We start from the raw sequence: 16,440 nt of genomic DNA, 5'->3' as shown, positions 1-16,440 counted from the left end.
GGCTGCAGTTAAATCAGCACTTCATAAATCGTGCAGGCTCCTGCCCATTTAGATCTCTCTATGCAGAATCGGCAGTCTAACACTGGCTCTCCCAAGCATTAAAAAATCATCACTCTGCTAACCCAACTCACTGTTCAGACGGGTCTTCTTGAATGCAGCCTTTATTACAACCTCACTGCTGCTTCCTACACTGAAGGAATACCATGTTTTTAAGTCAGGAGTTCTTCTTTCTCGCTTCATTATAATCAGGGGTCTTAACAACGACCCCGATACTGTTACAAAGCACACTGCTTTATAACAGTAAAGCTTCTGGAAAACCCAAACAAAAGACACGTCACCCGGTGACGTCAGCCTATATACAGTTCTGTGTGGTCGCAGCACATAAGCAAATCCATTCTTGTGCCGTTTCTCGGAAAAGCTTTTCAGTAAACGCACTCATGCTGCTCCAGGAGCTCTTCTCTGCAACAAGCCGCCCATCTGCCATCAACAAGTTAAGACCGAGAGAACTAACGGCTGCAGAAAGGAGAGGCTGAAGCTTTGATTAACCAGCTGAGCAGTTAGAGGAGGACGAAATTAATAACATATTCAAAACTGATTTAGGGGATCAGAGTGGTCACAGAAAATGAAACCAATGCTTTCGAGAGGAATATCCTAAGGAAAAAACAACTCACCCTGGTGGATTCAATTTTACTCGGAAAGCCTGGGACACAGAAAACAGGAAACTGGTCAAAGGCTCCCGCATGTTAGAGCCTTTTACAGACTCACTGCGTTGAGTCTGACAACCGAGACTGAATGCAGGCTCCAATGTGCTCAGAAGAATGGGTAAGTCCATGTATTTATGTGTCTTGTACAGTCAGCAAGGAATCAACGCTTTTAAAATAATAAGCCACTGAATTCACATTTTATGAGGGAGATCACTGTCACATTTTTGGATTTTGAGGTTTAGGTAAAAACATATATTGCTGATGACAGGATGTGTTTTATCTTCTTTCTTAATGGTTTAAGTTTTGTTCTAGTCATACTAACAAGGTTAGTGTTTCTGCAGCAAATGAAAAATAAGTTATATGTAGTTAAATCTTTTGCCATAATGATATGTTGTTGTTGTTGTTTTAATAGCCCATACGCTCTGCTGAAAAATATCCTATCTTCTTGTCTTCCTTAAATTATATTCTGCAGGCTTACATTTCAAGTGGCCATTAGGGGCCCCTATGCTGGCAGCAATATATGCAATGAGTATGGTTTTAAAAATGCTGCCTGCCCTGGGTATGGCATGTCCACCCAAATGCCGCTGTGAGAAGCTGCTCTTCTACTGCGACTCTCAGGGCTTCCACTCAGTGCCAAACACCACAGACAAGGGCTCTCTGGGCCTGTCCCTGAGGCACAATCACATCACAGAGCTTGAAAGGGATCAATTTGCCAGCTTCAGTCAACTTACCTGGCTCCACTTAGACCATAATCAAATATCAACAGTAAAAGAAGATGCTTTTCAAGGACTATATAAACTTAAGGAATTAATCTTAAGTTCCAACAAAATATTTTATTTACCAAACACAACTTTTACCCAACTGATTAACCTGCAAAATTTGGACCTGTCTTTTAATCAGCTGTCATCTCTGCACCCAGAGCTCTTCTATGGCCTCCGGAAGCTACAGACCTTGCATTTACGGTCCAACTCCCTGCGGACTATCCCAGTACGCCTGTTCTGGGACTGTCGTAGTCTGGAGTTTCTGGATTTGAGCACAAACCGTTTGCGAAGTTTGGCTCGCAATGGATTTGCAGGATTAATCAAACTGAGAGAGCTTCACCTAGAGCACAACCAGCTGACGAAGATTAATTTTGCTCATTTCCTACGGCTTAGCAGTCTGCACACACTCTTCTTGCAATGGAACAAAATTAGCAACTTGACATGTGGGATGGAGTGGACCTGGGGCACTTTAGAAAAGCTAGACCTGACTGGAAATGAAATAAAAGCCATCGACCTGACAGTGTTTGAAACGATGCCTAATCTTAAAATACTCCTCATGGATAACAACAAGTTAAACAGCCTTGATTCCAAGATCTTAAACTCCCTGAGATCCCTCACAACCGTTGGCCTCTCTGGCAATCTGTGGGAATGCAGCCCTCGAATATGTGCTTTGGCCTCCTGGCTGGGCAGTTTCCAAGGTCGGTGGGAGCATTCCATCCTATGCCACAGCCCCGACCACACCCAAGGAGAGGATATACTAGATGCAGTCCACGGATTTCAGCTCTGCTGGAATTTATCAACCACTGTCACCGCCATGGCTACAACTTATAAAGATCCAACCACTGAATATACAAAAAGAATAAGCTCATCAAGTTACCATGTGGGAGACAAAGAAATCCCAACTACTGCGGGCATAGCAGTTACTACTGAGGAACACTTTCCCGAACCAGACAATGCCATCTTCACTCAGCGGGTAATTACGGGAACAATGGCTTTATTGTTTTCTTTCTTTTTTATTATTTTTATAGTGTTCATCTCCAGGAAGTGCTGCCCTCCCACTTTAAGAAGAATTAGGCAGTGCTCAATGATTCAGAACCACAGGCAGCTCCGATCCCAAACACGACTCCATATGTCAAACATGTCAGACCAAGGACCATATAATGAATATGAACCCACCCATGAAGGACCCTTCATCATCATTAATGGTTATGGACAGTGCAAGTGTCAGCAGCTGCCATACAAAGAATGTGAAGTATAATATCTACCCATCATCAAAAATCACATCAGATAAGTAACCTATTTTACATAGTAGGGGCTAAATACATATCTAATTTTTACCAATGGTGACATTAAGCCTAATTTTTCCAAACCAAGTGGAGACTTAGGTTTCTGACGTGTTGAAATATTTTTAATTTTTTTTTAATGAAACCATATTTTCAGTGTTAAATGAAGCGATGCTCACATTAATTTGCACTCTTGTTGGAAAGTCTAAAAATGCTTAATTCAAAATAAGACATTTCATGTATGTAATTATATGCTATCGTGGGTAAACATTTACACTAAGGTCTCCATATGCTATTTTTTTCTACTGAAAACAGTTTGGAAAGAAGCTACTGAGTAGAAAGAGATATGGATCAATACTTGTTTGATCATTGCTCTCTACCCCAAGTACCACAACTTGGCTTGCTGCTTAAAAGGAGACTTAGCAAAGTTCTCTTGTATGATAATTTGGTATTTACTCAAACCTACTATTTACTGCCAGCGTGGGGAGTAGCATTTCACATATGCTGAAGACTGGTCAATATTAAACACTCTTCTTCCAGAGTTTTTACCTGGGTTAATAGATATTATCAAAGTCCATATCATGAAATCAGAACCCTTTATGTAATTCTAATATTCTTTAATATATTTAAACAATGAATCCAAGTGATTGTGAAAAGGTCTCATTACAATGAAATCAATACTAAATAATTACACTGACTTCGTTTCATATCTCTAGTTTGACTTATAATGGACACGTTGATTTTTGTGGCATTTAGATACTTACTTTAAACTAGTGTTAATTATCACTTTACTAATTAGTTTACTAAATCCTATATATACATTTATATGTGAAAAAAGACTTAGAAATTATTTTGGAGAGAAAAGAGATAAACTGAGTCAATTTAGCAATCCTATGACCAGCTGCTCACTCTAGTTTGAAAGCACACACAAATACACTCTCTCTCCAGTCGCTCTCTTTCTCCCCCTGTCCTCCACCCCCCACCTCCATCTCTCCCTCAACTGCCAAGATCAAAGATGCCTTGACAAAGGGGTTTAAACCTCTTTCTTCTGCCTTTTCCTGATCTTCAAGCCTCAAAGAGCCAAATTAAAAATAACTGGCTAGCAACAGGCATAATACTGATTCTTGTTAGAATATATTTTAAAGGAACCTTGAAAAAATCACTTTATAAATATTATATGCTAAATTTTGACTTTTTAATGGATACCTATTCTTACTGTAAGAGCAGGTCCTTCTAAGTGAAGGGAACAACACATATCTGAGGCAAACCTTCTCATGGCAGAACACAATATATGCCTATGCAGCCACACAGTGGTAACTCGAAGGAGGTGAGGGGATGAAAGAGAAAGGTAGCATTTTGAAATATGACTCTTGCTGAAACAGGTTAGCAAAGTTAAAAGGTAGCCAAGCAAATGGGCAACTATACATGATCTGCATCAAACAGGGCAAGGCCCAGGGACCTGCAGCTGGAAAGGGGATGGGGGGAGGTTCTCTGGTATTAATATAAATGTTCAGTAATTAAAAAATGATAATGATGCCACACTTTTCGTGTAGAAAAGAGCCACAACTTTGTTCCTTCCATTATGATTTCTATGGAGAAACTATGACATATTTAGGATTTAGATGCAAGTTACCAATTGACACAGAATTTTTCCATAAATGAGGTGCCATGTATGTAGTAGCAAAAACCATGAAATTAGACTACTGACTTGATTTTAGAAGAATGAGCATTTTTACAACTGACATTTGCTGATGAGAAAAAAGGCATAAATTCTTAGAGAAAACCACTACCATAAAAAAAAGTTATCTTTTATTTAACATGATATCCTTCATTCAAGGCATATTTCTTCCCAGGATTGAATTGAACACATGTTGAGATTACAGTTTAATCCATGAGATTTAATACTAAGAGAGGGATGTCTACCTACATTTCAAATAAAATGTGTCTCAGTAAAAAGCAGACAAGATCACAAATTATGCTAAGAATGTGCTCTCTACAATTTTTAAGGTGGGTAGATTAGTTTGGCAAAGTCTCAGCCCATCTCAGCTGATCCTGAGCAGTGAGCATTTCACCTCTTGTTAAACCAGACACTAGGCCTGCCTGGGCAAGGACAGAAGCTGATTTTACGGCACAGAGCACGTCTCACAGCTTCCTTACAGAAGGGCTGGATCAGAAGCCCCATTACAAATGAGAGCTCCACAAGCTAAAATTTACCAACCCATTTATCAGGGTAACCATGGCCATTTGTCAGAGAACAACTTTATCACAATACAACTGTGTCCTGGACACACAAGATTCCACTAGCCCTGGAGGATAGCAGAGTAGTTTCCATCATTTCAACCACAACCCAAAATTAATTGAAACTGTGAGCAGAAGGGTGAGAAATAGTGGCTGGGAGTCCCCACATTAACCCTAAAGATTACAGTTAGTGAAATGGACCGTCAATTGGCAAAATCCTTAATGTATGTAGGAAAGAAAATTGGAAAAGCAAGCCATTTAGTAATTCAGGGGAACAGCATAGCCAAGGCCACCAGGGCATACTTTTCAGTTGAAAATTAACAGATTTTTTTTGGCCCTTCGTTTTTTGGGCAATGCTCTCTGAGAAAAGTGAATAACCGTGCCAAATAGCATTTTCCATTTCCATTTAAAGCGCAAATTTCCCTTTTCAATTGCCTATAGAAGGCAGAATTTCTTTTAATTTTGGTCTATTTGTGTTTTGGTATCAGCACAGGTTTGAAGATGAGGCTGTTAGTCATATGTGCTCTCTTTACCAACTGGCTCGGGTGGAAGAGCATCACAACTACACTGCAGATTCTGGTAATATAATGTTAGGCCTTTTGTCTTTTGCTGTCGTTTTATCCTCTTCAATGCCCCCTCTCCCTTTTTTCACTTTAAAGATTAGAGGAAAATGACCACTTAAAAAACAGAAAAATAATTAAAGCTCTCTGGAAAAAGCAAGCTAACAAAGGCTATGATACTGTACCCACCTAGTAACCAAGAGCTAGCTTGGAATCATTTATATTCATTTCTGTAGCTTGCCAGGGATTTCAATCACCTTTCTGAAATGAGAGTGAGCTGATAAATTTGCAAATCCATACACAACTCAGAGAATACCCTCTGCCAACATCAAATAGCAAAGATACTAATTTTTAAGCCAAAAATCTGCACTAACACATGTAATTTCTTACTGTGCCTAAGTTAATTTCTGTACCAATTCATTGAATAGAATTGATTTTACTTTCCCACTCCACTAATTATTAAAATCCATCTGCTTATTCTAATGCTAGTCACCAAGAGCTAGACTCTTTCCAATAAAAATGAACCCTATGTAACACTAGGTCTTAATCCTAAAATTCAAAACAGGCGTATCGTTTTCTTAAGGCATACGTCCTACGCAACTATGGGGGGGAGCTATAAATGTCCCGTTCTCTCCAAAGTGTGGCTATCAGTATGAAATTTTGAAATATTATTTTTAGAAGATGACTTACATGATCATTTTCCTAATAAAGCAATACAATGACAGACTCGTCTCAAAAATCTGTTTTGGGACATGCTTTTCAATATCTTATTGGTTAAATTGCTTCAACCAGAAAAAGACAGAAGACAAAAGTGATAAGGCCATCCACAGATAATTAAATATTTCTGTTCCTAACCTAGGGCAAACTCGTAGTACTTAAATAATTTAAGGCAAAAAACGAGTAGTAAATGACTGTTTAAGCTTTCATACTGCTATTGCAGACATTTGGAAATGTCTGCTACTCCTTCAATTAACCTATTCTTCCTTGGCAATTTTTTAAAAGCCTGATCTATGGAATGTTTGATGAACATTCCTATCAACACTGAAACTGGAAACTGAAAGTACAGTCCAAACCTATTGTGTTCAATCACCCTAAGCCATTTGGGTGGGTGGGGGGGGGGGTGGGAGGTGGTCAAGTGGGTCGGGAGGGTGGGAAGAAAATACGATTATACTGGGGTGGGGTGGGGGGTGGGGGTGGGGGACAAGTGCAGTGTACAGGGAAGTTTTGTTATTAAAATTGTGTATACTGTAAACAGCCAATGTCTTTCTTTTTTTTCCAAAGCTTTTCCTTGGTAACCTATCAATTGTGACATGTGAAAGTTGAAAACTCATTTATGACAGATATAGAAACCTTAAATGAACAGTTGTTTTGTACCATGTTCTCTATAATGCCAAATGTGCCAGCTGGAAAAGGGGCAGCTAATCATCACGTGTCTTCATTCGGAGACGGGCAAAACTAGGCTAGGAAGTAAGGCAGGGAGGGGAGGGCTGGCTAAGAAACCACCATGCCAGTAAACAGCAGCCATGCAATAAGAAGCTGCTCTGTCACAAGTCTTAGCAAGTGGACAAACAGCTGTCTGTGCGGCTCACAGGGCCAAAGGTTGGCCGCCATCCCCCACCCTCCCCTGTGTTCCGCCACAGCCTGGGGAACTTCAAAAAGGTACTCAATTGCCCATACCCAGCAAACAGTAACTTGGCCTCTACCTCAGGGATCTGTTGGAGTAGATCCTAGCAGTACCTTGCACACCACTCCTGGGAAGGAGGTCCACAGGTGCTGACCATGCTGGGGTCTCCAGGATCCCTACATGACCCATTCTATCCCAGACACCAGCTCAGTAAGTATGGATATGGGAAAAGGAGGGAAGATTTTTAACTAGCCTCCCTTGCTTGACATAAACATCCTCAGGACAGGATGCTTTGCCTCGGCAACACTGGGGGCAGAAACGGCCCTGGCCTTGGGAATTGACTGCCACAGGTCGCTGTACTTGCCAGGGTGACCTTACTACTTCTCCAGGCCAGGAGCAGTACAACAGGACCAGACAGGCAGGAATAAACACCTAGGGATGAGGGGATCAGAGACGCTAAGGGAATTCTTACACCAGGAACCTCAGAAGAATTAGGGCAGAGGCAGGAAGCACAATACAGAATTTTAACTGTCAAACTAACTCATCCAGTATGCACTAGAGGGCACAGGTGATAGTAGTTTCAAGTTGCACAAAGGAATGAGTTCCTATCCTTTATAGAGTTAAAAGCAGAGCTTATTAACATAATTCTCGTACATTTTAATCTTGAAAATCCCATGTAAAGCTACATCTGATTTCTTTATCAGTTATTTTAATTAGTTTTGCCTGTATGCCACAGCATTCTCAGGTTCCCACTCAGATTTATAATAGAATTCTTCAAGGTCTGTGTGAAGAGATTTTTTTTTTCTTTCTTTAAATATATCTAACCAGCTGGGTACTCGAGTCTCCCTTAGAGAGACAAAATGTACTACAAATTGTCTTTTACAAAGAAAGAAGGGAAAAAGAGGTGAAAATCACAGCTATTCCCACATCTCCCCTTAGCATGAGTTCCTCCTCACTAGCCAATGTTTTGGGAACACTTCTAAGGGACAGATGCTGAGCCTCCCTGAAGCTCTATCTGAAGGAGACCTTAAAGAGCAAGACATCTCCAAAGGCAAGTACAATGAAACATGCTTTGCTGCAAAGCCCACCAGTGAATATACCCTCCCTTTAAACACGGAGGCCAAGAGCAAAGCTAGCCCATCCTCCATCTCAGGACCTCCAACATGAAAGAGCACCTGTGAACAACAATCCTGAAGGCAGGGGCCAACAGCTCTACCACCACCCAAACAGAGAAGGCTCTTCCCTCATTTGGGAACCAGATTTTAAAACTGCAGCCCCAGAGACAATTCCCAAAGCCTTTTCACAACTTCCATGAAGAGACTTCACCAAGAACCACAGCAAAGAGATGTAAAAATGTCATAACTTTACTGAATATCCATTCACAATTGTGTTCAGTGCACAAAAACTCCATCTTTAGGCCCTGGTGTTTCTACCAAGTGCGCGCGCGCACACACACACACACACACACACACACAATCTCCAGGTTGCTTTTTCTGGAAAATCATATGATAAAAACTCTACAGCCATTTATCTGCTTCATTATCATGAGAACCAAAAAAGTTCCTCCTGTGATAAACAAAAACATTTCCTATGGCCTCACTGCCAAATACCTAGAGGGTAAGTGCTCAGCACCTAAAGATCTCTGAAAACAATGTATTTATCATTTACATATAGCCTAAAAGTCAAGGAAACTTAGCAAAATACATTCATATGTACAGAATGATTGAAATAAGGATGTAAAAAGATCAAAAGCAGGGATTCTTAATTCTAAGGGTCCAGGATATGTTTCATAGGATGCAAGAATCTCTTGAAATTATATTGCAAATATTGTGTTGAGTCTAGCAATTTCACCAGATCCTAAACCATTTTGGTTAACTCACAAAAAAGCCCTAACAGAGCAATGAAACAATTCTAGTATACACTAATTGGGCCTTGATCTTCCTGGCCAAGGCAAAGAAGAAAATCAACAGCTTTCGTCTGATAAAGGAAGCACATTGGTTTATTTGGAGGGAATGACACAAATGCAAAAGTCTGTGAATTATCTTTAAAATAGAGCCAGCTTTAGGAACAATAAGGAAACATGTCAGACAATATCCCCAAGGAGCTTTTAGAGAACAGGCAGACATGTTTTTCATGTCAACCCTTGAAAAAACTATGGGAAAGGAGGCAACACAAGCATGATGCATGCTTTGTGGTATGATCTAACCTTTGTTGTGACCCAAGGCAAGAGCCTATAAATTCAGCAATAATGAATATGCACCTACTTGGAAGAACAGTTCATGTTTTCTCCTTATCACATCCCTGGGACCCAAACTAGAGTGTTCCATCACATAAGGGACACCCAGTAAATTCCTAATCCATTACATTATAAATCTTCTAGGCTAGGAGTACAATTTAAAACTCTTCCATTACATTATGAATGAAGAGAAGCACATTTCATGCATCATCTCTAGTTATGCTGATGATAATCATAAATGTTCTCCTTGGGTAAGAATTTATAAGATGATAACTAATTTTCAAAGAAAGAACACATTTAAAAAGATAAAGCGTTCAATGGTCTGAATAGCTGTCAGAAATTTAACAGTCTCTTTAAAATTTAAAACCCATTCTGTATGCCGTTAGCAAAACCTCCTAGGTTTCAACAGGAGCAAATAGAGACCTGTGTTCAGAGACCTGCCCCACACTTGGGCCTGTCACCCTGGACAAGTCCATCAGCCTCACTGTGCCTTGGGTCTCTCACCCTTAAGTTGGAATTAATAGCAGTAACAACCAAAAGGGAATTTAATACATGCAAAGTCCTGAGAAAGTCCTGAACACAGTAAATATTTAACAAATGTTTGCTATTTTTAGTAACAATATGTGGAGAACTAGATGAGAGAGATCCACCAAGTAGAGAATATAATCACATTAAAGACATGTAAGGCCCCTGAGTTGCTCCCTGAAACTCGCTACTTTCTAGTATTACTTCCCTCACTAAGTTAACGTATAGTATCTATACGTTATACGTTATATAACGTTATACGTTATCTATACTAAGATTGACAATTAGTGAGAGCTTTTAATAAGCCAATAGCCTGGATACACTTTTTGTATCTAATATTGATATAGAACTGACCATATCATCTCATAGTCAAGTAATCTGCTTTATATAAATGTACTATTATATTAGTCATGACATTACTTTAGTTTGGCTTCATGAATCAAGGCTAAATTTCATAAGATTTAGAATCCATATTTCCAAAATTCCTTCTGGGTAAGAAAGTCACTTAAAAATCAAGTAATGTTGGGCTTCCCTGGTGGCGCAGTGGTTGAGAGTCCGCCTGCCGATGCAGGGGACACGGGTTCATGCCCCGGTCCGGGAGGATCCCACATGCCGCGGAACGGCTGGGCCCATGAGCCATGGCCACTGAGCCTGCGCGTCCGGAGCCCGTGCTCCGCAACGGGAGAGGCCACCACAGAGAGAGGCCTACATACCGCAAAATAAAATAAAATAAAATAAAAAAATCAAGTAATGTCTTTCCTTGTTCAGTAAAATTATATAGGACAACACATACTATCCATTATCACAAACAGATTCTGTTTTTCAAAATAAATATAAAATAATCTCATTGATATCTCGGCCTCTGACAATTTTATTTTAGTACAAAATACATAACTGAGAATTAAGGATCACTATTATGTTCGGGTTTCTTTGCTTAGGAAAAAATGTACTTCAAGCCTACCACATCTAATTTAGGAAGCAGCCCATCCAATTGTGGCAGATTTAGTTCCTAGGCAGATTTGTCAGAATTATTGAGGGGTCTGAGCAAGGGAAGTATGAGAATTTTAAAAGACAAAGATAACCCGTCAATCCAGGAGGATATGTTTCATGACTGTTGTACAGTGATCCTCCATATTACCAAAATCTCTATTAAATATAAAGCTTGTGCAGAATTAACCTGTCTGAATGAAGACACACATCTGGTCATATCAGAACCTACAGATCTTATGGCCCAGATTTTTCAACTCAAGAACTTTTTCTTGACATTGTCTTCCCTAAGATCATGATCCAGTTTATCCAACAAGGCAAATTACTTTATCTGCTCCTTCATCTACAACTTTTCTGCACTTTCCCCATCTCTTGACCCTAGGCTTGTTCTCCTTCCTCTTTTACCACCACATAAACAAGCTTTTCACATTTCTCTTTCTCTTCATGGTTTCCAAAACTCCAAGGATAAACAACCTTATTGGGGGGAAACTGTTCAGTTGTAGTATATCCAGTGCTAAGCAGCCCCTTTTTAAGAAATAGCCATAATTTCAAAAATACTCCTCAACTCCACAAAACCAAGTGTCTGTCAGCTTCAAACTAATCCATACAACTTGGAAAATACTGTTAGAAACACAATTACGCATCTGAGTTGTCTTCTCAGTATACCCTTCCCTTTGCATAGATTCAAGTAACAAATAATGTTTATTCACTTTGCTGTTACTTTCAAAAGACAAGAAATACCAGTCATTTAAGGATAGTGCCCTTTTTGCTCTTAATAATTAGCACTCACTCCAGCTCTCTGACTAAATAAAATCCCTAACACTCTTCACATCTTTAATATTAATAGCTATTTTGCTGGTTTTATGTGGGGGTGGGGAACATGCCTTGGGGCATAAAGGACACAGGTACACGGGCCATGGTTGTAAAAGTTTCAGAAATATAGAATTCTCAAGATAATAGGTAGTAATCCTTACCTCCCTCATCTGTGCTCTAAAATTTCATACCAGTTTTGTCAGGATCCCAATGAACTGGCCACAAAAACACTGACCTTTCACTCGAAAGTACGTTCTGCCATAGTTTTTGCTCCAAACAGAGAAAAAGACAAGAGCATCAGGCACCCCATGCTACGACTGTCGCCCATGGCACACACTAAGAACTGGGTTCAGAAGTGACCCTGACAATGCTACCTTCTCTCTGATCAATCTCCCTAACTCTCCCTTGAAATTCACAAGGGAAAATAATGGCAGTGAGAAAGAAGAGAAAAGAATCTACTACCCTCAGCACACTCCTGTAGGCATCTTGGGACAGTGTCAGGTCACCACATCTCCCTCATCTCCTGACAATCCCTTGAGGCCAGTGGGTGCAAAACTGCTCTCTGACACTTGCCATCAACTTCCAACAACTAGAGCCCATTTTATGATTGTGGTAAAACTGCCAGGCTAAGATTTATCTACTACTCTACATGAAAGCAGGTGGTCAAGAATTTTCTTCTTTTTGATGCAGCATTCCTAAAGTGTCAAAAGACATTATAGTGCATAAGCGATATCATCATTGAGACACCCAATTTGTGCTCTCTTAGAGTTACACGTGAGATGAATTACAGATAGAATGTGAAGAAACAAACTGTAAAAGGGTTTATCTAAAGTCTGCTTGACCTTCCCACAAGATACATCACCATAAATTATTACAAAAATTATTAAATACAATTCTGTTAAAAACACAAATCTTCTGGCTCTCCAAAATAATAATCAGTATTTTGAAGATCGTGCCTTCTAAATATTTTACATCAATTTTCAAACACACACACACACAGTCCTCAGTTTAAACTGAAGAGGGGACAGGATGGGACGGGAGGTGGGGCATCTGGGGATTAGATAAAACCTATGAAAGGCTATATTCTTTATTCTGATTTATTAATTAGCATTTAAACTAAACATTTAAACCAAGACCTAATATCAACTGGGATTCAGAACACTATGGATGGCATAGATTGGGAAGGGGAGGAGTAAGAAAGATTAAGATTCAGCTTTTCACATGTTAAAGCTGAAATTTAAGTAGAGATGACAAATCCAGGGTAAAGATCTAGGCTGGAAATATAAATTTTGAAGTCATCATCAGTGAATAGAGGTATTGAAAGTCATAAAACTGAATGATTTCACCAAGAGACTGAGAGATGAAGAAGAGAATCATAAAACCACACTTTTCTCCTACACCAACCTGAGGAATCTTTAAACAATATCTATCAAATGGCAATCAACCAAAAAAGGATGGGTACCCAGCAATCCCACTACTGGGCACATACCCTGAGAAAACCATAATTCAAAAAGAGTCATGTACCACAATGTTCACTGCAGCTCTATTTACAATAGCCAGGACATGGAAGCAACCTAAGTGTCCATTGACAGATGAATGGATAAAGAAGATGTGGCACATATATACAATGGAATATTACTCAGCCATAAAAAGAAACGAAATTGAGTTATTTGTAGTGAGGTGGATGGACATAGAGTCTGTCATACAGAGTGAAGTAAGTCAGAAAGAGAAAAACAAATACTGTATGCTAACACATGTATATGGAATCTAAGAGAAAAAAAAAAGGTCATGAAGAACCTAGGGGTAAGATGGGAATAAAGACACAGACCTACTAGAGAATGGACTTGAGGATATGGGGAGGGGGAAGGGTAAGCTGTGACAAAGTGAGAGAGTGGCATGGACATATATACACTACCAAACGTAAAATAGATAGCTAGTGGGAAGCAGCCGCATGGCACAGGGAGATCAGCTCGGTGCTTTGTGACCACCTAGAGAGGTGGGATAGGGAGGGTGGGAAGGAGGGAGATGCAAAAGGGAAGAGATATGGGAACATATGTATATGTATAACTGATTCACTTTGTTATAAAGCGGAAACTAACATACCATTGTAAAGCAATTATATTCCAATAAAGATGTTAAAAAAATTAATACCATCTGTATACAATACCACAAAGGAAGTAAAATCTCATTATAAAAAGGTAAACTATTCAAAATAGCAACAAAACTTTAGTATTTAAGACTAATCTAAAAAGAAAGAAACAAGATGTTCTTAGAGATGATGGTAAAACCTGTTGAAAAAATAAAAGAACACCTGCATAAGTGAAATAGTAGGCAATGTGTATGAATAGGAAGGTTCAGTGTTGCAAAGATGTCAATTAATCTACAAATCCAGTGGCATTCCTAATAAAATCCTAATAGCACAGTGCAGTGAAAATGAGAAATGGACCTTTGTGTTCATATGAAAAATTAAAGGCTCAAGAATTGACAAGAAAGAAAGAGAACGTGCGGCAATCAAAAAAGCAGGTCTGTTGTGGTTTTTTTTTGGCCACACCATGCAGCATGCAGGATCTTAGTTCCCTGACCAGGGATCAAACCCGTGCCCCCTGCATTGGGAGCATGGAGTCTTAACCACTGGACTGCCAGGGGAGTCCCAGAAAAGCAGGTTTTAATGTGGGGGGAAATGTACGGCTCATGTACTTGAGCTACAAGGTAGCCAAATATTCAATAACATGATAACCATATAATGTTCTCTATCTTGATAAAGGATTGGGGTACAAAGTGTGTGCATTTATCAAAACCGATCACGTAATACACTTAAAATTTGTACATTTCACTATATAAAATTTACGATAATAAAACTGAACTCTAGTTAAATGACATGCATACTGCAATGTTTAGAGGTGAAATACCCAAGTACCTGCAACTGACTTTGAAATACATCAAAACAATAAAAAGATGGATACAGGAATGGATAAATATGTGATAAAGCAAATATATCAAAAAGTCAATCACAGAATCTAGGAAATAGGTGTGTGTATATATGGTGTTCACTGAACAGTCTTTCAGCTTCTGTGTATGTATGAAAATTTTCACAATAAAATGTTGGGAGGAAAGGAAAAAAATATAATTACAATTGTAATTTATGGTATTGGTAATCTAACATAGTATTCCTCTCAACTAGACCTACAGCACTGCATGGTGGTTAAGAGCTTGAACTCTGGAGCCAGGCTAGGTTCAAAGTATAGTACCTCCACTTACTACCTGTGAGATCTTAAACAAGTCATTTAATCTCTATGTCTTAACAGTATCAAACTCGTGCTCTGAAGATTAAATGGGAATGTGTGTGAAGTACTTAGAACAATTCCTGGCACACAGCGCTAAAGTGTGACCTGTATTACTACTACTACTACTACTACTACTACTACTACTACTACTACTACTACTACTATTACTCCTTCTTCTTCACAATATTTTAAAATATATAATTCAACAAGTACTTCAATTTCCACTATACAAGGTGCTAAGGTGATATAGGCCCTTGCCCTCAGGAGTTTATAGTTAGTCAGAGGTAAAACTTAAAATATTCAATAAATAACTAATAAAAGAAGATAAGCCCAAAAGAGGTGAACTGGATGGTACCACCTAGATTGTTGATATTTAGAAAACAGGGAGGGCACTGAAGAATGCAGTGGAGAAAACAGCCTAAAGCTAGGTACAAAAGCACCATCAGGATTTCAATATGGCTGGGTACAGAGTGGCCAGAGCCACTAATCTGACAGATGATACCAGTAAGTGCAGCGAAGGTAGGGCCAAATGCCAAGGGGCCTCTGGGACCAGGAAAGGTGCTCAGATTTAACATGGTCAGCAAGAAGGGCCACTCCGGATTTGTGGAGATGGCTGGGATATGATGGTCAAAGTGGTGATTTAGAAAAATGTATTTCAGCAATTTTTATTTTGCTGAGAAACGCAAAACCTATAACTTTAACTATCAGAAAAGGGCTGCTAAGGAAGATGGATAAAAGAAAGGTTTATTGAAGGACAGGCAAAGGGTAAGAACCAATGATCAGTTGAAAAAAAAACAAACGACTCTTTGTAAGAGCTTTGCTCAAGAGAAATGGGTAGCGTGAGGGGCAGAGATGTAAGAAATCATTCATTCACTAGGATGTACTAAACAGAGCCTCCCAAGTTCTCATGTTAAATTTCAAGTTTTCACTATTAATCTCCAATCTGAAACTGTTTTCTGAGAAGATACATAGTTTCTCCATGCTTCTATATTTACAACTTTTTTTTATCAAGTATCAAAAAGGACTTGCTCTCATGACTTAGACATGGAAAAGGCAGAACCAGTTTCTACTTTTTTAAGTATGGGGCAAAGGTCTGGTTTGGGTCCCATTCACTCTAGTGAAATCTACCCTTTTTCCCCATCTTACTCATGTACTCTTAAATTTTCTAGAAACTAAACTTTCAAACTTTTAGAACAATAATTTTTGATTCCCTTATATGGTGCAAAATTAAACAGAAATGCAGGAGCACAGTGTAGTGACAACCAGCTAATTTAAGTCTCTCACATACTACAGAAGAATCTTATTACAAGGTTTAATGTGTTACTTTCATATATAAGAGGTTGACTAATGGTTTCACTGTTAGAAACCTCAGTGTAACTGCTGGTTTTGTTAAAAACTATGTGGCATGGCTGCCAATACAATTTT

At 39.2% G+C, this 16,440-nt stretch overlaps 2 protein-coding genes across 2 annotated transcripts in view; one reads left to right on the top strand and one right to left on the bottom strand.

The window, feature by feature from the left end:
• The window catches only part of CTNNA1 (catenin alpha 1), a 180,284-nt gene that overhangs the window by 56,183 nt on the left and 107,661 nt on the right, over window positions 1-16,440 (bottom strand). The gene's annotated exons all lie outside the window — the stretch shown is intronic.
• Window positions 793-2,723, top strand: LRRTM2 (leucine rich repeat transmembrane neuronal 2). Its single transcript, XM_060146284.1, has 2 exons — window positions 793-822; window positions 1,605-2,723. Exons 1-2 carry the CDS (start codon window positions 793-795, stop codon window positions 2,721-2,723), a joined length of 1,149 nt encoding a protein of 382 aa, XP_060002267.1.

This window comes from Lagenorhynchus albirostris, chromosome 3 (assembly GCF_949774975.1).
Source record: "Lagenorhynchus albirostris chromosome 3, mLagAlb1.1, whole genome shotgun sequence".
In the NCBI taxonomy this organism is placed as follows: Eukaryota; Metazoa; Chordata; class Mammalia; order Artiodactyla; family Delphinidae; genus Lagenorhynchus; species Lagenorhynchus albirostris.
This window is presented reverse-complemented; position numbering and strand designations above follow the sequence as displayed.

What these genes read in the sequence shown, in the direction of transcription:
- LRRTM2 (XM_060146284.1), top strand. Translation starts at nt 793, where the DNA reads ATGCAGGCTCCAATGTGCTCAGAAGAATGG. An exon ending in CAATGTGCTCAGAAGAATGG is followed by an intron (nt 823 to 1,604) that starts GTAAGTCCATGT and finishes TCTTTTAATCAG; the next exon opens with CTGTCATCTCTGCACCCAGA.